At 45.6% G+C, this 23,388-nt stretch overlaps 1 protein-coding gene across 4 annotated transcripts in view; it reads right to left on the bottom strand.

The window, feature by feature from the left end:
• Nucleotides 1-23,388, bottom strand: part of Tex2 (testis expressed 2) — a 114,768-nt gene that overhangs the window by 47,323 nt on the left and 44,057 nt on the right. For all 4 annotated transcript variants that reach the window (XM_048446009.3, XM_085695950.2, XM_085695949.2 and 1 more), the window contains exons 2-3: nt 20,067-21,735; nt 629-829 (exon numbers count right to left, since the gene is read on the bottom strand). In XM_048446009.3, coding sequence (XP_048301966.1) covers nt 629-829; nt 20,067-21,710 — 1,845 coding nt within the window. In that variant the 5' untranslated portion in view covers nt 21,711-21,735. The remainder of the gene's footprint in view (nt 1-628; nt 830-20,066; nt 21,736-23,388) is intronic.

Genomic DNA, 23,388 nt, shown 5'->3' with positions numbered 1-23,388 from the left:
ACATAGAGACAACACCTTATCAAAATGTACTGGTGTGTGCACCATGTTTATATTTCACAGAGCCTTTTATCAACACCTGGCACCACAACACATAGCTTTTAGACTAAAAATCCAGTGGTGTTTTCTGTCTCTCTCTCTCTCTAGGGTATATGTGGAGCTGGCAGGTTGAGACAGGATTCCAAAGATGTAATCCAGCTCAGTCTGATCCCAAACTATATAGCCCAGGCTACATCATGAGATTACAGGTTTGGGTCAGCACACCTGGTACATGCGGTGCTGGGGATGAAGCCCCTGGCTCTGTGTATGCACAAGCACTGTACCACCTGAGCTGCATCCCTGGCCCCAAAACCAGAATTTAATGTAAAAATTCTGAGTATGGTGAATTCTTGCTCCTGGAGGTGTGGTCCATGGAGTTGCAGCAGCAGAAGCTCATAGAAATCCATGCTGCAGCCCACATAGAGTGGCTGCATTTCAAGGGATGCCCAGTGATTCACAGTTGCTGTCTGGGATGCTGTCCTATAATATACTGTTCCTTAAACACCATCACAGGGTGGGTGCAGTACGGCAACCAAGATTCCAAATGCTTTTCATTCATTCAAGCTCTGCATTGAGAATTACCCAGACTTACCTTGCTGTCTGTGAGGTCGTAGATTTTCTGGCTGATGTAGGTGACCTCTGGCTTTGTCTCATTGTAGCTCGCCCTCCTGGATATGTTTTTGTTGGGTTTTGAAAGCCTTAAGGTGCCACCCTCAAGCCGGACATAGACGGAGTGCGTCAATGTGGCGTGGTACGTTTCTGGATCATAGTTGTAAATCTCATTCATCCACCCCTGATGGAGAAACACCTTTATGAGTAAGAGTGAACAGTGTGTGGACAGCGAGTGTCCTGGGTACCAGGACTGAAACTCACAGTGCACAGTGCTAACTTCCCAATGTTGAGGGCTAAGGAGTAATTTTGATAACAAAAAAATTTGGAGAGGTAGAATGGTACTATCCACTATCCTAAATATATGATTCTTAAAGTTGTCAAGCAAGGAGACATTCAAGTCTTAATGTCGTGAAGCAAGGCTCTCTGCCTAATCTCCCTTTGGAATGAGCACTGGTCCAGCCTGGCTTTTTTCTATTTGTGACAATGTAGCCCAGGCTAGCCTAGAACTTGTGATCCAGTCTGAGTGCTATGATTACTGGTATGCCTGGCTCCCAGATTGGCACTGCCATTTATTTATTTATTTATTTATTTATTTATTTATTTATTTATTTATTTATTTAAAATTTCCACCTCCTCCCCGCCTCCCTTTTCTCTCCCCTTCCTCCCAGTCTTAAGAGCAGTCAGGGTTCCCTGCCCCGTGGGAAGTCCAAAGTCCTCCCCCCTCCATCCAGGTCTATAAAGGTGAGCATCCAAACAAACCAGGCTCCCACAAAGTCAGTCCATGCAGTAGAATAAAAACCCAGTGCCATTGTCCTTGGCTTCTCAGTCAGCCTTCATTGTCAGCCACATTCAGAGTGTCCATTTTGATCACATGCTCCATCACTCCCAGTCCAGCTGGCCTTGGTGAGCTCCCATTAGATCAGTCCCACCGTCTCAGTGAGTGGACGCACCCCTTGTGATACTGACTTCCTTGCTCATGTTCTCCCTCCTTCTGCTCCTCATTTGGACCTTGGGAGATAAGTCCTTGGCACTGTCTTTAGATTACATTTATTCATTTGTTTATCATATGTGTGCCACAGTGCACCCATGGAAGTCAAAGACAACATGCAGGCAAAGACGGGTCTTTCCTTCCACCATGTGAGACTTCGAATGAACTCTATCAAGCTGGCAACAAGTCCCTTTACCCACTAAGTCATTTGACCATCACCTAGCCTAGTTTTCTAAATGAGCCAAGCTTCTGCTGTGCTCAGCCCACTTGCCAACAATCTTTGACATTCTGTAGACTGCATTAACTTCTGAACCATTCCGAGACTCAGAAAACTTACTAGCCTATTTCAATGACATTTTACATGTACCTTATGGAAGGCACACAGTGAAGCAGATGAGTGAGAATCAGACAGCAAATAAACAACCAGGTACAACCAGTGTGTTGTAATTTAATGAGTACAGCGGGGCTCCAGAGCCGGACCCAGCCTCCAATTGGTACAAATATATTCATATGGTAGCTTGCTTTTGTTTTTTCAAAGTTTTAAAGATTTATTTTAAGAGTGAGTGATTTGTCTGCATGTATCTATCTATGTGCATGCTTGGTGCCTGAGGAGGTTAGAAAAAAGGGTCAAAGCCCCTGGAACTGGAATAATGGGTGGTTGTGACCACTATGTAGGTGCTGAGAACCAAACCTGAGTCCTCTGTAAGAGCAGTAAAAGCTCTTAGTGGCTGAACCATCACTCCAGCCTAGACTTGTTTTACTTTTATTTATGTACATGTCTATGTCTGTACACACAGGTATGTGGGTATTCACAGGCCAGAAAAGGACAGCGGATCCTTCAGCTGCAGTTACAGGAAGCTGTGAAATGCTAACTGTGCTCCTCCCCACCTCTCCAGGCCTCCACTCCCTTTTTTTGAGACAGGGTCTCATTAGGTTGCTCGGAGAACCTTGAACTTTTGATCCTCTATCCTTGGTCTGAGTAGTGCGGGTTACAGGCCTGTGCCACCAGACTCAGTTTTACACATGGATCTTGAAACTAACTTTACACATATTGTAGTGCACAGAACACAAAAAGCATAAAATATAAGCAAAATGCATCAAATATACACATGAAAACAAGGAAATCTATCATTTGTATGATAATGTATGCTAACGAAACAACACAACAGCAAACAGCCTACAGTTTTGGTTCTTATTATGTACACCAGACTGCCCACAAGCTCAAGATCTGCCAATCTCAATTTCTCTACTGATGGGAATAACCCAGCATTCAGACCTGCACGGCTAAATTCCGAGGTTAGAGCCGTGTACTGCCGTGCTTAGATTATTGACAACAGTTCTATGTACTCTTAAAAACCAGTGCCAGCGGCTGACACTGAGTAGAGTTTTCTCCAAATGTATTGTCTCTTCAAACACAAACTTTTCTATGGAAAAACCTCTATCAAGTTTTTACCTTATTTCTTTGCTTTTCAGGTTGGGAAAATAAGATAACTGACCAGAGGCGTGAGAGTTGGGCTCACACTGCCTGTGTTTCACAGGTCGGGCAGGCTGCCTGCGCTCTCTAACAAGCTGCAGATCAATTCTATTCCCAGGTGAATTCTTGTAACAGGTGAACAAAGGCAACCTTCCTCACCATGCTTCTGGGAGCTGGTTTGTCATGGAGCACCAGGCCCAGGAGCCTGAAGGGTGGCTCCACTCAGTAGGAGACAGTTCAGTCATAATAAAGCAGTTAGCCTCTGCTGACAACTCTGACAGATACGGGTCAGCCTCTTCACTGGCCAAATCCCAGGACAACCGGATTCAGAGGAACGAGAAGGAAGGGTGTTTGGGGCCCTAACTACACAGAGCAGAACCACGGAAACCTCACCTGCCAAGCACTCTGCTTTTGCGAGGTAAGGAGGCCAGCAGAGAGCCCAAGCGATGCCTTACCCCCCAGTGGCCCCCCACTTCAACGTCCGTTCAGTATGACCTAGGCCAGCACTCCTCCCACCCTCAGATGCCCAGCTGCCATGGTTTCTTCTTTTTTCCTTCCCTTCCATCTCCAGATTTCCTCCTTCCTGAAACGACATGTTCCTTTAGCTCACCAGATCTAATTGAGGCTAAAGTCCATGGCTGCCAAACACAAACACACATCACCCATGACCAGGATTTGGATTGGGCACCCACTGTAGATAATCATTTGTTAGCTGCAGGAGACCCTATCATGCTCAAATTGGATTCTGTGAAAGGCTGCTGATAAAACGCTCTGAGACTTCTGCAGTGCTAGAGGAACAGCTCAGATTCCAACCCTGCCTCCCACACCTGCCAGCTACAAGGTGGGTGCTGCTCAGTCCTCGGACCCCGCCTTTCCATCCTGTAAGAGGGCTCAGCCTTCCTCTCTGTCTTCCTCACCCCAACTCATATTCTACATTGCAAACCACAACATTTCTCCTTGCTGACAGTACTTTTGAGAGCAGAATTCACACAATAAAAATGAACAAATCTTAAGCATATTACTAATAAATATTCACAATAGTGTCTGGTACCTAGGTTCATATCGTGTCCCAGGAACTTCATGGGCATTATCTTTTGCACATGTGCTTACTTTTGCCAATTCCCTACAACCACACATGCAACAAAGCTCACAACAGTAATAATCTGCCTCTTGATCGAGACTGGGACAGCTAGGACATGCCTCAGGTCTGTCTGACTGAGATGTGGCCTCTCATCATGGCCCCAGGACATGGTCCGATAGTCTGGGCAGTGCCTTGTCACCCTTCAGGTCATAGCAAAGATGACATCTCTCCCAGGAAGCTACCTTCATTCCTCACTGGACCTGTTAACTGATTGCTTTAATTAACTGAGTTACAAACTCCATAGAGCAGGCAGAGCAAGGCGCATCTCGGTACTAGCTAAGACCTCTTGACTGACCATATGAACGAAGCCTGATTCGGAAAGTAGCTATGAGGATTAAATGAAGTCCTTAGAACTCACAAGCAGAAGGGCTGGAGTTTCCCCTCCCCACACTAGTCCTTAAATACAGTGTCCACTGCACTCCTGGGGACATCAAAGGAACAGTTGAGCAACTACTTGGTCACTGTTCTCAGGGGAGGAATAGAAGTGGAAGTGCATAATGCTTCATGGAGTAAGAAAATAAGGAGCCCAGAGTGACAGGAACTGCTGCCAGATCACAGTAGAGAGGCAACCTGGGTGTGCACTAGCCTCACTCAGGTCAAGATGCTGACCAGACTCAACTCTGCTCTGCAGCCCCCAGAGTCTACCCTGAGATACTTCAACACTTCAAACCAGATCTCCCTTGCAAAATGCAATTTCCCAACACAAATCTAATCACCTTTTCCTATAAACAGTTGGCCAACATTCTCCTGGGACTTGACTAACTCCCTCAATAAAATCCATGTGAAATTTCCAGACTTGAACAGTCAGATAAGCAACCTTGAGAGCAGCACAGGAAGTCCAAGGCCCCACTCTGTCCCCCATGCAAACTGTTGGCCCCTACTCACCGGTCCTCACATTCTTCACCCTAAACTTACCAAGTAAGGTATTTCTCCAGCTCCATTTTGTTATGTAGCATGGGAGTGGGCATAAGAATCTGTGACACACAGCTAGTGCCTCACTCCAAGAGCTGCCATCTCTCCACTCACACTACTGAGATGTCAGACAAGCCTCTTTTCTTTCTGAACCTGGAACCATTGTAATGGAGACAGTGCATGCCGCTGGGACAATGACCTAGTCAGCAGGCTGCAGCTATCTGGCCTGTGAGAGCGTTTAGAAAAGGTTAGAGGTTTCTCTTCAATTCTCTGCTAGACTCAGAAACCACATTTGGCTGGCAGTGCAAACCATAACCTAGAGAGGGGCCCATTTAATTCTGGAAAAGACTAAAAGCTACAATTAACCTTTTGCAAAATAATGAAGTCTGGTGGAACTGTTGTGCTCACTCTCAATCACAGTGCCAAGGAGGAGTTCAAGGCCAGTGCTCTCCTGCATCCCCTGATGTTGAGTTGAGCAGAGGAAAGCATTGATCCTCTGGCCCCAGGAAGCAATGAGAATCCTCTGCGTGGCGCCTGGGCTGACACCAGAAACACTGCAGCACGTTATTATCCTGTGGCTGCACTGGCACAGGGACTTGTTTGTCACTCGGATCCCTGTTCATCCCTTCATCTATCAAAAAAGAAGCCTTAGAGAGAGAAGGCTGACGTCAGGACCCGAGGTCACCACTGCTGACATCCACCTCTGAAATGAACTTCCTTTGCCCACAAATGAAACACAGACAGAACTCTGAACTAACTAGGGTTAGCCCCCTTTTGATACATTGAAGCTTAAGAACCAGAGTCACCTATTAAAACAGCATCAAAGATCCTAGGGTTGGAGACTACGGAAGAAAGAGTCTAATACACACTTTAGAACTTTGGTACAACTTTAATTTTGCCCATCAAAGATAAAGCAAACCTACAGACACACAAAATTCCTATGATGAGTGATAGCCTCAAGCAGCCAGCCAATATTTAAAATACATAATACTGAAAGACACGATAAAGAGGAGGGGGACTCCATTAGCAGAGGGAAATGCCAGCATCAATACTGTCCACATCCTCCAACCAACTGTTTCAAGGTCACCTTCACAGCCCACCAATGGAATCACTGGCGTCATGGCTAAGCCACAAACTGTGGGACATGGCCTTTATCTGAGCTTTTCTATCCTCCACAGGAACATCTCCCAAGCTCAGGTGAGTTTTTCATTGTAATGCATTTTAAATTATAGAGCACTGGTGGGATGTAATAGAGCAGGAGATAAGAAGCACTCAGATTAGGCAGACAAATTAAATGATCTCAGATGAACCACTGAGATAACCAAGGTCCTATTTATGTTCATACATAATAAACATCAGATCTGACTTGTTAATAATAGATCGGCAAACAAATAAGATAGTAGCCTCCAGCTTTCCAGATCACCTCTCCTAACAGTCAAGCAATTTCTGAATATGTACCAACAATATTTACCTTCACTTAAAATTCATATACAATAAATAAGAGAAGCAGAGCAAGAGGACAAAATTTGCCTTTTTTGTCAGTTTTTTTTTTACTATAGTCATGCTACTGTCATGCTACAAACATTTAGTTCTCTTTCTCTCTCCTCTCCTCTCCTCTCCTCTCCTCCCCTCCCCTCTCCCCTCCCCTCCCCTTCTCTCTCTCTCTCTCTCTCTCTCTCTCTCTCTCTCTCTCTCTCTCTCTCTCTCTCTCTCATGTGTGTCTGTGGTGTGTTTCAAAAGACCACTCTGGAACAGATTCTATCCTTGTACCTTTTCTGTTCTTTGGATCTGTGGTCATCAGGCTTAAATGGCAAGTGCTTTACGGATTGAGCTCTTTCCCAGCCCCTCCTCACAACCTAAGGTACCACATATATTCTTAGAATGAAGAATAGTGTTAGTAATAACGGATATAAACCTGTATTTCATGGTCAAATAGATAATTTCTGATGTTTATAGCAAAAGGTCATATGATCATCTATGTGTCAACTATCACAAAGCTTTGTCACTTTTTTAACATAGAAAGAGGCAAAAATACACATAAAAACAAAAAAACTAACATTTTCTTTTTTAATAATTGTATACCCCTGAGAGAAGGTGAGGGACAAAGCAGTGAGCTAAGAAGACTGGCCTGGGCTCCAACACCACACCTGCACCTGTGCACACACACGCATATACACTCAACACCTAACAGTCACACACTGGACACACAACACTCACACACATACACACACTAAACACACAACACATATACTCAATACACACAACACACACACTGAACACACATGCAACACTAATTCACACACATACACTAACACAACACACACATATCCTCAATACATACAACACTCATACACAACATATACACATACTCAACACACATATAACACACACTCAACACACAACACACATACATTCAACACAGACACCACTCACATACACATGCCCTGGAACCACTTTGGGTAATGGCAAACTTGTTCTGGAAGGCTAACGACTGTACAGTAAGAACAGTCTTCAGAGGATTTTGCACTTTTCTTCTGAAGGGAAGAGGACAGGATTCACTTTAGACAGGGTCACTCTTAGCCCAGGCTGGCCTGCAACTATGTATTATTGGTGCTGTGAGATAATGCTCTTGTGCATAAAGATTTGTTATTCACACTGGTTTAATAAAACTCTGATTGGCCAGTAGCCAGGTATAGGGCCCTACACCAGCGCTGGCTGTACTAAATTTTGCACTGAGTTTTTTTCTTACTCTTAAATTAGGTATACCCTATAGTCTTCAAAAGACAGACTATAGCAAAACAAATACGTTGTATGCTCAAGCTTATTTGCATAAAGCAAAAAGAAAGGATTATTAATTTGGGAGAGGAATTTGTCTATGCCTTTCTACAGAACGCAGACCACCCCATTTGGGTACTTGAGCGACTGGTGCGGATCATGGATTCTTCCATCCAGAGGCCTGAGGATGAGACAAAACCAGGAGGTCCCACGGGCGCTGATCTGTCTGCTGCGGAGCTGATCTGTCTGCTGCAGAGCTAGTGGGTTCCTGAGAGCTGGCTAAAGCGGCCCAGTGCCTGGACTCTCCCTCTCCTGTCACAGCTCCCTCCCCATGATCTGTCAGTCACTGCTATGGCTGCTAGAAGCGGCTATGCTGCTGGATTTTTTCCCCAATCAGTTAGCTGCTTCTGCTGGGCGCTATGGGTACCTTCTCAGGGCAGGTTGTGAAAGCCATGGTCATTCAAACTGAGCTAAATTTACAATTAATACTATAGTTAAGTTTTACAATTGGTTATGGTTTTTGACCTCTGCTGGTCACAGAAAAGGCTTTTTGCTGTTTTTCATGGACCCTGGAGTACAAGATTTACTAATTGGCTGTCATTTATTCTAGTTAGCTATTCCAGGGGCGCTTTTCACTGGTACTAAAGTCCTTACTTAAAGGACTCCATTCTGAGCAGACTTAGCAGGCACAATCTCCTTTAGGAATGCTGTATGCGCTGGAGCGTCATCTTCATGATTTCATGATGCCAAAACCACAGGCAAGCTCAGGTCAATGTCGCCACGTGGCAAGTCCTCTTAGCTATTGCCCCAGAGTATTTTTCAGCATAAATCTGGCTGAACTTGGTAAAGAATGACTAGTAAGCCAATGACGGGTAAGGTTTTGGGGGGTGGCCTCAACCTAAGACAGGAAATGTGTTTGGACCTGGATACTTTCCCATGACAGGTAAGGGGTTTTGCTTGACGTCCAAGCCACCCAAGACAGGCCTAGTCATTTAATTTATATAAAAGGGGGACATAAAGGGCCCTGTCTTCCTTTGCTCCCTGGGATGCAAATCAAGGACTGTTTTGGCTAACCAGCTAAGCTTCCTGCTAAATTCTGTGCTCTGCTCTGCAAGCCTGGTAAATTAGCCATAGGGCCTTGTATTACTTTAAAATGGTAATTTCCCAACCTGCCCGGGAGAGCTCACGGCGCCAAGGTCCCTCTACCCTGTCTGCCACTGCCCCACACCTCTCGCCCACCTGCCTGTGGAGGAGTCATCACATGGTGCCAGTTCCCCCAACCCCCTCAGGTTGGGAGGGATTTCCGTTACTGGGGGAAAAGGTATGTTAACTCTGGATAAAACTGAATAAATAGGCATTCACCTCCTGGCGAATGACCCAGACTCTCTATCTGTATGTGTGTGTGTGTCTTGTGTTTAACCCCTAGGACCTCGCCCCAAGCTCGTGGAAGGTATGGAGCCGCGGTCCATACCGGTGGGTAGTGATGCAGACCCCGGGAGGGTTTCCCACAGCCAGGCAGGAAGTAGAGGTGGGACAAACAAACTAGGAGAATTCCAGGATGAGTAAAGGCAGAGAAGAAGTTGCAAACCATCTCAGAGGAAGAAAGATGAGAATGCCTTACTGAGAAAAGGTACCAAGCCATTTGACTAAACATAGATAAGAATTAAGGGTTAATTTAAATTGTAAGAGCTAGTTAATAATAAGCCTGAGCTAATAGGCCCAACAGTTTATAATAAATATAAGCCTTTTTGAGTTTCTTTGGGATTGAACAGTTACGGGACCAGGCAGGACAGAAACTTCTGTCAGTATCTTGGCTTGATTTGAACTTGTGGTCCTCCTGCCTCAGTTTCCCACATGCTAAAACTTCAAGCTATAATGCTCAACTTGTACTTTTCTAAATATAAATACCAAATATAAACTTGGAGGTGAAAACATAGGTGGCATTTTTCAGTTAATGCCCTACTATTCTAAAGAAACACAATTTGATAATCTTTAGCCCATCGCACTCACAACCTTTCTTTACTCTATGGCTGATATCCAGAACAGAAGCAAAGAGGATGCTCCTAGGATAACTATCTAGAACCCAATCATTTCTAGGATCTATGTGTTTATGCACAGTTGGACCAGAATATTAGCCAGTCATATAGTAAATTAGTGAGCTGAAAATTGGCAAAAGACTGGGTGTGGTGGTGTGCACCTCTAATCTAGCACTCTAGAGGCAGAAGTAGATAGATCTATGTGAGTTCAAGGTTAGGCCAGCCTGGTCTACATAGTGAGTCCAAGAACAATCATGATGAATTCTGTTGGAAGGAAGAAAGGAAGGGAGGGAGGGAAGGAGGAAGGGAGAAAGGAAGAAACTTGGCTAAATGGTATTGTAAGTGGGAGAAACCATTATATTAATATCTCCTTACTTATGTATATGCTTAATTTTTTTATAATAAAAGTTAAAAAGTAAAAGTCCAAAAACAAGTTCTGGGATCACCTATCATCATTAACTACACTGTGCCTGTGAAATTCAGGAGTATTCCATACAGTTACCTTTAACCAACCCTAAAACACAAGGTACAGCCAGGTGGTGGTGGCACACACCTTTAATTCCAGCACTTGAGAGGCAAAGGCAGGTGAATCTTTGAGTTCGAGGCCAGCCTGGTCTACAGAGTGAGTTCCAGGATAGCCAAGGCTACACAGAGAAACCCTGTCTCAAACAAACAAACAAACAGAAACACAAGGTGCATGCCTGCATGTGAGGCATCTGTACAGAAGGACCTCACCTGAATTCTTTTCAAACCATGTGTGTGTTGGAGGGTGTTTGCACTGGAGGGCAGGTGCTTGTGGGGGTCAGAAGAAGGCATCAGATTCCCTGGAGCTGGAGTTACAGGCTGCTGTGAGTCAATCAATACAGACGCTAGGAGTGGAATTCAGGTCCTCCACAAGAGTGGGTAGGGCTTTTTAACCCCTTAGTCATCTCTCCAGAGCCTGAACAAGGTGCACTAGGAATTAGGCATGTTTATGAAAGCCACACATAAAAAGTCAAGTGCTCCATTACAGGAGCAGAGCATGCTTCTATAGTTCTTACACCTACTTACCACCAGAAAGCAAAATTAGTTTGAGAGGGGAGACAGGTTAGGAACTGAACGATGCTAGGCAAGTGTTCTACCAACCAGCTGTACTCAGTTCCTCCCCACCTCCACCCCTGGAGCTGAGGACTGACCCTAGGGCCAGCAAACATTCTACCACTGAGCTAAGTCCCAACCCCTTGTTGATTTGTTAAGATTTCTTTTCTTCCCTCAGGAAGCAGAGGCAAGCAGATCTCTACAAGTTTAAGCTAGTCTACACAGCAGGTTCCAGGCCTGCCAGGGTTACATAGTGAGACCCTGTATAAAACAAACAAGATGTGTGTGTGTGTGTGTGTGTACACACACGCATGCTAATCTATGCTACGTGTACGTGTACGTCCAGGTGTTGACAGAGGTCAGAATAGGATTATCAGATCTCTTGGCACTGGAGTTACAGGTGATTGTTGGATATCCAAAGTGGGTACTGGCAGCTGAGCTCAAGTCCTCTGGAAGAACAGCAAGAGCTCCTAACCACTGAGCTGTCTCTCCAGTCTCAGCTTTCAGTTCTTTGAGACCACCTTGGCTTCCGACTCAAGATCTTCTTTCAGTCTCCCATGTGCCAAAATCACTGTTATGGCTCCAAAATTACTCCTGATGTTCCTGTTGTGATTTTTGCCTTTGAGACAGGATCTATAATGTCACCCAAGCTGTCTTTGAACTTGCTAAGTATCTAAAGCTGGCCCTGAACTCCTGATACTCCTGCCTTTCAGCGTGTTGGGATTACAGGCAAGATGCATGGCTCAAAATTACTCCTTTACATATCAAAACCAAATCCTGCATTTTATTAAAAACAACCTGTCCCTCTTATTATACCTAACACTGCCAAACAAAGGCTTCCCAAAATTCATTTTTATTAGTCTCTGCCAAGGGAAAAATAACTTTAGTCAACCCTCTAGACAGTCCTTACTCTGGGAACTGACATCCTACTGCTCTGGAGTGGAGAACTTGCTCATGACTATAAGTCAAAACTGTATGAGAGTCACGCTCCAGCATAAATCCAAGAACCTTATGGAATCCTGGGAAGTTTTTCATTGTAAAAAAGTGGGAAAGTTGGCATGTATGATAGGCACTGGAAGAAATACACTCCTGGCCAGGGGACAGTGCATGCTCAGAGGAGGCTCACCCAATTTGGTTGGGAATGCTCAATAGCAATCCTAAGGGCAATGGCTAACTAACATCCCACCCAGCCTTCCAGGTCCTGATACACTCCTTTCAAGGGATTCTAGCCCAGGACTTCTAGCTGAGCGCCCAAAATATCAACTACAGAAGCATATGATAAAGAGGGATTTGCACTGTGACATTCTTGGAGCCCATCACACACAAGAGCTGCCTTGAGCTACCTTACCCAGCCCACCAGGTTTCAAGTCTGGGAGCTGCTGTCTTCATGCTTCTGTGTCCCGGGGTGCCCAAGGCAGTCCTGCTCCTACCAGCTGTTTCTCATTTACCTCAACTCCCACACCTTAAAAATAAGCATACTCTGGTCCAGGAGTTCTTCTGTAGCCTTTGTGACATGGGTTACATAGAGGCCCTTTCTCTTTGTGCTTCAGTCCGTATGACTGACGATCAGTTGGGCTAGGAGTAAATGGTGGCATATTGTGCCCCAGATAGGCACAGTTGTCTTTGAAAATAGCTACTACTTAGCTGCAGGATGGCCTTTTGGATTAGTGACCCCATACTGACCACCAGTACAGCACTATGTTTTGTATGTGCTTAAATGTTTGTTTATTGTATGCACATGTGTTTGTGTATGTGGGGAACTACATGTACACATAGAAGTTGGAAGACAACTTGCAGGAGCTGGTTCTCCCCCTCCACATGTGGATTCTAGGTTGTCAGGCTTGGTAGCACTTGCAAAGCCACCTCGCTGGGCCTTCAGCACTTCGCTTAAATATAAATGTCTACAGTATAGATGCAATTATACTGGAATATCTTTCCTTTTCCGTCTCATCATCTGAACTCACAGAGAAGAGAAACTATTGTGCTCCTAACGTTGTTCACAGGGCCAATAATGGAGCCAGACTGCACTATGAGGGCTGGAAGTACTTCCTATCAGTGAAAACCGATATGACCCAGAAGCTTAAAAACATGTGTTCTCCTCCAATAGTCTTAAGTTTGATTTTGTTGAGAAAGGATATCCCCAGGTAGCCCACGATGGCTTTAAACTTGTGATCCTCAAGCCTCAGGCTCTCAAGTGCTAAAATAGTCCACAAACAATCCAGTTCCAATTCAACTGGTTCACAGATGAAGGTGGTTTATAGGTATGTGCAACCTATGGCCCAAAGGCCATTGCACCCAGGATAGTTATGAGTATGGCTCAACACATTTGCAGATGACAAAGTCATTGCAGTATCAAAAAGTTGGACACTCCTGGAATCTTAGAGCATGGAATATGCAGGATAGGCTAGGCCTACTATGAAGTTTCGGGAGTGTTTTAAGTTTCCATACTTGCCCTCAAGATTGCATCACTTTATTCTCTACAAAAACTAACAGTAACAGACCCAAGGAAAATGACTCAAACCAGATAACTAATATAGCTCAAACTAAACTATTCAACAAGAAGATATTTCTACTCAACACTGACACAGGTCTACAGATCAGAATATTCAATCTGCATTATGTATTCATTTTATTGTTTAAATTCCTTTGGCGGTATTGGGGGTTGAACCTACGACCTGCAGGCATGCAGGTATCATTGATCTACATTCCCAGGTCTTTTTCTCACTAAGTTATGCAGGCTGACCTCACACTTACTTTGCAGACCAGGTAAGCCTTGAACTTGGATCCTCTAACCTCAGCCTTCTATGCAGCTGGGATCACAGAGCTGTGTCATGAGGCCCAGTTTCATTAATGCACTTTTTTTAAATTTAATTTTATTTTTTTATTTTTCCATTCAAAAATTTACACTTCCTCCCCTCCTCCCAATCCCCTCCCGCTCCCCCATTCACCCCCTCCCTGCTTGAGAGAGGGCAGGGAACCTTACCCTGTGGGAAGTCCAAGGCCCTTCCCCCTATAACTAGGCCTAGGAAGCTGTGCATCCATATAGACTAGGGTCCCAAAAAGTCAGAACTGCCATAAAAACAAGTCCCAGTGCCTTTATCAATGGCTTCTCAGTCAGCCCCCATTATGAGCCACAATCAGAGAGTCTGGTTTGATCACATGCTCGTTCAGTCCCAGTCCAGGAGGATTTGGTGAGCTCCCATAGAACAGGCACACTGCCTCAGTTGGTGGACCAACCCCTCGCGGTCCTGACTTTCTCCTTCTACCCTTCAACTGGACCTTGGGAGCTCAATCCATTGCTCTGATGAGGGTCTCTGTCTCTATCTCCATCCGTCACCGGAAGAAGCCAAATAACAAGGTGAACCCAAAGAAAAACATATATAGATCCTCCTGGAGATTGGAAGCAAACAAGATTGCTGGGCAAAAGTTGGGAGCAGGGGGTGGGGGTAGGGGTAGGGGTAGGAGTGAGGTTGAGGGAAGGGGAGAGGGGGAGAGGGAAGGGAGAAGAGAAGGACTAGCAAGAGCTTGGGGGAGTGGGAGGGTAGAGATGGAGGAAGGGAGGATATAGGAGCAGGGAAGAAGATACCTACATTAAAGGAGTCATTTCAGGGTTGGCAAGAGACTTGGCTCTAGAGGGGATCCCAGGTGTCCACAGGGATGTCCCCAGCTAGGTCCTTGGGCAGCAGAGGAGAGGGTGCCTGAATTGTTCTTGCCCCACTATCACACTGATGATTCTCTTGAATATCAATGCCCTTTTTAAAGTGTACTTTTCATTTAGAGCAGAGGTAAAGTCCAAGATGGTGTCATGTCTATTCAGCTTCTGGGGTGGGGAAGGGTAGGCTGCGTCACCCAGGAGTAAGGTAGAAAGGGAAGATGGGCTCATGAAGAAGAAAGATACCTGTTCGAGAGACGAAAAGGAACAGTATCTGGCTGGCGGCAGAGCAACCCGCTCTGGTGATAACTAACCCACTTTTATAGAAGCTACAGTCATCCTATCATGAGGATGGAACTCTCATGATCCAATTACTATTTTTCTCCTTTTGAGAGAAGATCCTGCTACTTGCCTAGGCTGGTCTAGAACTTATGTAGTACAAGTTGACTTTGAACTTGTGATGCTTCTACCTCTCTGCCTCCCAAGTGATGGAGCTACAGATATGGACCACAACAAGGTCTCCTGAAATCTAAACTGGTCTCAACTTCTACATATCTAGGGTGACCCTGAACTTGCAATCGTCCAGCCTACACCTCCATAGTGCTGCTGGGTGGTGGTGGCACACATCTTTAATCCCAGCACTTGGGAGGCAGAAGCAGGCGGATCTCTATGAGTTCGAAACCAGCCTGGTCTACAAGAGCTAGTTCCAGGACAGGCTCTAAAACTACAGAGAAACCCTGTCTCGAAAAACAAAACAAAACAAAACATAATGTTACAAGTGCTGGGATTATAGGCATGTGCCACCATGCCCAACTTCTAATTTTCTCTCAACACAGTTACACTGGAAATTAAACTTCAACCTGCATTTCACTAGGAGTAAACCACAACCAAACCACGGCTCCTGTATTACTTCACAGGCACAGACAGACCTGGAAGTAGAAGAGAACTTGGGCTTGGCTGGCTGGTGCCTTTGGGGTCAGCCTTGGCGGTTCTAACCTGGCCCCACTTCCACTGGCTAAATTCTTACTCATTCACGGACCCAAGACTCACCGGGACATTACTTATCACACACCTAACACACAGAGGGTGCTGAGGACACACATGGCTGATGAACATACCTTATGCTACTGTGAAGCACACAGCTCCATGGAAGCCAGACATTAAGCATGTGACATGTGACTACTGCTAGATGCAAGAGAGCAAGACGCTGCCTGCCCAGGTTATTTCCATTTTAGAGGCCTGGGTAACTAAGTTCACCCAGTGCAGTAAGAACAGATGAGAGATGTCACTTCTAGGTCTAGACATATAAGTAGATATGTTTTTCCTTTATGCCAAAACACCGCATGAAAAAACTCTTAACCCCTATGACAGGGCTTGGTCAACTGTAAAGACAGCCACATGAATCTATTGCTCTGCTATCTACGGTTGCTTCTCTGCTGCAGTGAGACTGTACTGCTCACACTCGAAGATACTTACTACCTTTGAAGAAAAAGGTGGAGAATGGGACAGCAAAAGTTCAGAGCCCCTGAATGGACAAGTATAGGGGCCACCTACTCACCTACAACACCCATATTCTGCTGTGTGCTCAAGAGACAAACTGCCCGTGTTTGACTCAAGCTGGCATTTGGAGAGTAGAGCACACAAGTCCAGTGAGAAACACAAGATGGAAGGCCAAAGCTGGACTCAGGATACTTCCCTTTTCCTATCACATCCGGGTCCAAATCTCCATGGGGGAAAAATGGCCTCACTCAGAAAAATCAAGCTCCTGAATCACTTGCATTGGCAATTTGCAGCCCAAATAAATACCCTTCTAACACACAGCAATGTTCCTTCTCTACACTTGGTTTTTTAATTATTTAATTTTTATTTTATGTGCATTGGTGTTTTGCCTGCATGTTGTCTGTGTGAGGGTGTTAGAAGCCCTGGAATTGGAGTTACAGTTGTGAAATACCATGTGGGTGCTGGGAATTGAACCCAGGTCCTCTGGAAGAATAGTCAGTGCTCTAATCACTGATCCATCTCTCCAGCTCCTCTACACTTGATTTTTAAGGGATTTAATTATTGTGTTTGTGTATATAGGCATTTTGCCTGGATGTATGTCTGTGCACCACATACACGCCTAGTGCCCTCAGAGCTCAGAACGGGGCACTGGATCCCCTGGGGCTAGATGACTGTGAGTTGCCTTTCAGGTTCAGGAACTGAACCTGGGTCCTCTGCAAGACTAGCCAGTGGTGAGTGACGACTCCAGTCCAGGGTCCCTTTGGTTTTTCAAGACAGAGTTTCTTTGTGTAGCCCTGACTGTCCTGGAACTCACTCTGTAGACCAGGCTGGCCTTGAACTCACAGAGATCCACCTGCCTCTGACTCCCAAGTACTGGGATTAAAGGTGCATGACACCACCACACCACTAGGCTAGTGTCCCATTTTCTAAACAGCATATTTAGCCAGTCTCTAAAAGCAGCAGTATATACCAACTAAGAGTCCAGGCTAAAATACAGTTATCCGTATTAGTAACGAAACCATTTCAAGCAAGTTATGGGCCAGTGTAAAGAAGAATTATTAGGCTGTTCCAACACAATCCATTGTGAGGTATTGGCAGGGTGGGAACTGGGTCTGACCTTGAGTTTGGATGGTAGGGCCTTTGAAAAGTGACAGATTAGATGAAGCCACCAGTGGAAGCCCAGGATTGAACTTTGGTGGCTCTGAAAGACAGGGAAGAATACACGTTCAGTGTTCCCTGTCACCCAGCAAGAATGGCCTATGTGCCTCAGTACTCTGTCAGGAAGAACGCCTTTTCCAGATAAGTCCTTCAACTCTGGGCTACAACCATAAGCCAAAATAACAACCTTTCTTCCTTCAAATTTAAAAGTATCCTGCCTTCGCTTCCCAAATGCTAAAATTACAGGTGGGTACCACCAAATATGGCACCCTTTTCTGACTTACCTAGCCTGGGTGTTATGTAATTAGCAATAGAAAACAGATCAAAACACATACCTAGACTGCATGGCAGTGGACAACAACCCTTTCTGTGACTCTGTTCATACACCCATGCCTAACATTCTGCCTTTACTGCCTCACTCACTGGATCAAAGCGAGCCAACCGCAGGAACACTTAAATACTACCGTAGTGTCGGGTCCCCCGCCCCTCGCCGGGTAGCTGGTAAACTGTCCACCCACAGAAGTGACTGGATCAATACTAGACACTGACTGTATTAAAATTACAAATTTCCTAGGACAAATGAATGTTCAAAGGTTTGAAATCAAATGTTCCACTCAGTCAGTAGCTCTGGGACTAATATAAGCACCATTTTTGTTTGCTAAAATTAGTACTAAGTCACTTAGAGCATGTGTAAATCAGGTAGTCACAGCAGCACCTTTCCAAAAGAGTGGAGCCACCTTGCATGAGTCATTTTGCTCTACTCCACATATTCATGCCAAGCTAAGGGTGTCATATCCTCGGAGCCAACACCAGCTTCCCATAAAAAAAGAAACTGTCTCATAACAAACTGCCATGTGGAAGAAAGAAAAGAGGTCAGGCTGCAAGATATATGATCGCATGAAATCAACAGAAGAGAGGGGCAGTCTGCACATTATGTAGTACAGACACAAGCTTCAGAACTTATAAAAAGCTAGGGTAAATACATCAAATCAACACAGGTTTGATAAAGAATAATCTTTTTTCTTTGAGCTTCCTGTGTCTTCTTTTGGGATAAGAAAGAAAGGTAAAGAAGTCAGAAAACAACAAATAGAATCTTGGAAAGAGCCCCCCCTCATCCTACCCCAGGTATTCTGTTTTGGTTTTTATGTTACAATAAAAAGAGATCATGTTGTCATTTCTAGAGTATTATTTAGATAGAAGGAAAAATATAGAAATTTAACACAGACCAAACAAGCTTTTAACTTGAAGAGCTAAAGGTTATGATCAATAAGGTTCAAAACTGCTCCAAGAAAATAGAATTCGTCTTGAATACTTGTAAGGACATCAAGGGATTCTCAGGAAAAGTCTGGGAATGAACTTTCTGCAGAGCCATGCCATAGGAAGTGGGGGAGGGTCACACTGGGCTCAAAAAACTTGGGACAAGAGTCCCTGTCTCCTTGTGTGTAAAACTGGAAGCAAATAATGGCAACAGGGAACCGGTGTGGTTGATCTTGACAACTTTTATATAGCAGTTACCTTTAAACGTTCCTGATTCCACACTTTATATAACTCAAACTATATAAGTGACAACTATATTTTGTTTTAGATTTTAATTTTTACATATTATATGTATGAGGATAGGTATGTGCACACGCCTTTGTGTGCGCAGGTGCTTTCTGAGCCCAGACGCCTTGGATCCCCTGGAGCTAAAGTTAAAGGCAGTTGTGAGCTGGTCTGACATGGGTGCTGGGACCCAAACACGACTCTGAAGGAGCAGTGCCTGCTCTCAACCACATCTCCAGCCCCAGCTGCTTTTTGTTGCTCTGTTGCTGTGCTTTGAGACAGGATCTCACAATAGTCATAGCTTGGAACTCACTATGTAGACCAGTCTGGCCTCACACTCACAGAGATCCTTCTGCCTCTGCCTTCCAAGTGCTGAGATTATAGATGTGTGCCACCACCATGCTAGGTGGCAACCATAGTTATATGCTACAAATCTTATGATGTGTATATATAACCAGAATGCAAATATGCAGAAATAAATAAAAATCTTGAACCTCAAAAGATCATCCCATAAAATCCAACCCCTGGAGGCCCAAGGCCTGACACAGAGCATACACAGGAAGTTGACATCTTTTCTCAGCCCACACCTCACTGTGTGTAGAGACAAGCTAGCAGCAAGTGTCACCAACTGACATTAACTAGTCTCTTTTCTCTTGACCCTCTCCTACAATTCTATGAGCATTGAATATGAAGCTAGAACTTAAAAATATATAATCCTACCAGGCAAGGTGGTGTACGCCTCTAATTCCAGCACTCAGGAGGCAGAGGCAGGTAGATCTCTGAGTTTGAGGCCAGACTGGTCTACAGAGTAAATTCCAGAACAACAGAGTGAAACTGTTTGAAAAATATGAATATAGAATTCTAACATTCAGTCAGGACAGATCTTTAAAATGTAGAAAATACCTGGCTAACTGAAGGATAGACCTAAGTAGGAACTAGATAGCAGTGTAGCTTTCTGGGGTCATGGGGAACTTCAAAAAGTTCTGGGTACACAGATAAACATGATCTATAAGGCTTCCAGGGGAGTAGTGTGACTTCCCGGAGAAGAGAGAAACTCCAAAGTCTTAAACACACCCCTGATGCAAACACCTTAAGCCATTAGCTTAAACATGTAAGTTCACTCATCACTAGCTATGCTTGCCAGAGGCTGGAGGGAGGCTTACCTTCAGTATTTCAGGTTCTTTGATGTCCAAGGATCTTGTGTTCCAGTGTTGCAGAGTTTTATGTGATTTGTGGTATTTATGAGCACTTGGTGGTGTAAAAAACCAGATCATGCAAATAGCAGTCATGAACCCAAGGCCAATGCCCAGGAAGAGCCCGCTCATGTAGTAGGGGAGGGGGAGGATGAGGTAAGCATAGACACACATTATAAAGAAGCCCAACGTCTTCACTGGTAACTCCTGGTGCTGGGTGGCTGAGTCAGCTTCGTCCTCGCTGTCTAGAACCATGCCATCATCGGCAGGCACCTCTGGCTTGAGGGGGACATCCCGGAGCTCATCAGCTCTGCCCTCGCCCTCAGGCTGCAGCTCAAAGTCCTCAGCATACAGTTCACAGAACTCTTCATCCTCTTTGCTCACTAAGGCAGACAGAGAGCATTTCTCAAGCACAAGAGAACTTGTCTTCAGGCCTAAATCCTTCAGACTGCTCCCCTGGGATCCCTTGGGCTCTACTTCCTTCCCAGCGTCTTCGGTGGGCTTCAGGTGTTCGCTCCTGGGGGTGTTGGAGTCACTGCCGTAGCCGTCCCCCTCGGAGTCACACTCTTCCTCCTTGATGCTGTAGTTGTTATTGCTTTCCAAGTGCCCATTCAAACTGGACAGGTTGGAGAGTTCTGAAGCACTTGAAGATAAGGCTTTGGGCCTGTGGCTGCCACTTTCCTCCCCGATGATTTTACTGAGGAGCTGGAAGGGCTCATAGATGACTTCGGAAAGGCGTCGTTTAGTGTCTTCGATTTTCGCCTCCATTTCGGGCACTTTAAAAAAGGAGCGGGTGTCAGAGGGCGAAGTCAGTGGGGAAGAAGGCGCAGTCTTGGAGTCTCCACCTGTGTTCCGTGGCTGCGTGAACTGTTTGAACAGGTGCAGATTGAGTTTGGAGTCGGGGGGCTTATAGGACACGGTATCCGACTCCTGACGGGAGGTGTCTGTGGACAGGGACTTGACTAGGGTCTTCATCAGGTGCCTGTGCCGTGGGGGGTGGGGGGACTCTTTTGGCTCCACCTCGGTTGACAGGGACTTCACCAGGCTCATGAAGGGCTTAGCACTGGAAAGCGCGGAGGACGAGGCACTGGATGAAAGGACAGGGGACTTGGAAGGAGAAGACAATGGGGACGAAGAACTGGTTTTCTGCTCAGAGAGGGATGACACACTGGGAGAGCTAGCTAAGGGTCCAGATGAAGACGACCCTGGGGACAGAGCCAGTGGCACTGTACTTAATACTTGCACTGCTGGAGCAGGGGGCTCCAGCAGCTTTACAGCGTTCTCAGAGACGGGCAAAATGGCAGGGCTCTCAGATACAGACAGTTCATCTGCCAGGATGGTCGCGGCAGCAGGGCCCACAGGGTCATGGCCACCCTGGGCTTCAAAATACAGGTCCTCCTTGGCTTCAAGCCCCGTTACAATGCTTTGGTCATCCAGCCCCTCCTCCAGGTACCCCCTGAACTCCTCCTCCTCTTCCTCCTCTTCCTCCCCGGATGCCGAGAAATGAATGGCGATGGTATCTCGGGATACAGACCTCTGTACGTGCACTTTGGGGGCTGATGGTTTTGGCATGTCAATGGTTTTCTCAGCATGGCGACCATTCAGACTTGTCATTGCCAGCTTCACAAGGGCTCAGGCTCTGTGAAAACAGCAAGAAAAGCAGAAGTCAGAGGGTGGCTTCTCCACAGGCGACAGGGCCACATGCAGATCCACACCGGATGAAGCTCAGCTTAGAGGTGATTATGCTTTTACATGGCAGATGGCCATAGTTTCTCACTTTGGAAGGTTTAATGGTTTAATTTTCACTAGATAAATTCCGGCTAGGCATTCTCTTTTATGAGCAAACCACACACCAGTGTTATAAATGCCAAACAATCTGTCTCACTCACAACTGCCGAATAACCACTCCTTCCCTCTTAACCGGCTCCTTTCTATCAGTGGCTCTCTCCTGCCAAGCTAAAATGAAGCATTCTGATGGGTTGAAGGCTCTTGGAGTAAGAATTTCCCCAGTGGTGTTCCACCTGTGAAAAGCTAACCCATAGAGTTACTACTTCCACTGTATTTAACAGCAGCCTCAATAATGGGCCTCGAATCTCCCACAGCACCCACACTGCCTTGCCTTTGCACTAAGTGGCAAACATCCAAGTGGAAAAATTAGAAACTAACTGCTATGACCTGCTGTTCTCACATGCCAAGTGCCATACAGTCAGGGCATTTAGGCAGCTATGACGAGGCCTCAGATAAAGCAAGCATCTACTCAAATGGAAGAAAGCTGAGTGTCACTGTGGTAGCGTACCAGCAAGCATGAAGGCCACTGGGGACTATGGGGAGACACAGGAGAGACAGGCTCTTTGCCCTTCTGGAGCTTAATAGCTAGGTGGAAGGGAGATGGCCCCTGAAGAGGTGCTCAGCGGAACAGATAATGCCAAGTGCCCCTGTGACATCTAGTTCATGACATCTTACATCACCGTGCTTTTAAGGGGCAGCTGACTATGTAGCTCAGGCCGGCCTCAAATGCATGGTCTTCCTGTTCAGCGACTTAAGTCTTAAAAGTGGGAGACAGTGGTGAGGCCCCACACCTGGTTAATTACAGGCCACTTGCTGGGCACAAATACCACCAGAAGAGCTAGGATATGGGACAGACATCAGGAGTTCTGAGGACACAAGGCCAGTGTGAAACACTGGATACCTGTTCTGTCCTCTGAACTGGTGAGCAGCAGTGACAGGATGACCAGTGTGAACATGGTATGACCCTAGGTCTGTTCTCTGTCTGCAGGACAAGAGGAAGTAGTGGGGGGAGGTGACCCCAGGTACAAGAGAGGCATCATGGCCAAGTGGAAAGGGCATCTGCCTTGCACAGGGCACCAGGCTGCTTATACTCATGCCTTTCCCAGGGGATGCTGAAGTTCCATCAAGCTACAGCCTCTCAGTTTCAGTATTATCTATAAAATGGCAACCTAGGGCATTTTCCAAATGTGAACTCCTATTTGTCCATGCTCACAGGTAACCACATACACAAATAAACAGCCTAGCACAGGCCATTGCTTGCTTATTCCTACATTCAAGTTTTCTGCCAAACCCTGCTGTCCAAAGTGCCAGGAGCTGATACTACCAACAGGAGAACAGATGGAACCTGGTGTGGAAATGGTACTCCTAGATCATCAGAGGGAGGGGATTTGCTAACGACGACAAGAGTACCAGATACCACATGAACACAGTATTTTCACCATCAAATCCCTGGGAGAAATTACTTCCATAAAGTCTTTGCAACAGAGTTTTGTTTACATTCTTC

Source organism: Myodes glareolus, chromosome 9 (assembly GCF_982192425.1).
Source record: "Myodes glareolus chromosome 9, mMyoGla1.1, whole genome shotgun sequence".
NCBI classification, from domain to species: domain Eukaryota; kingdom Metazoa; phylum Chordata; class Mammalia; order Rodentia; family Cricetidae; genus Myodes; species Myodes glareolus.
The sequence above is the reverse complement of the archived record's forward strand: the minus strand, read 5'-3'. Positions and strand labels throughout refer to the sequence as shown.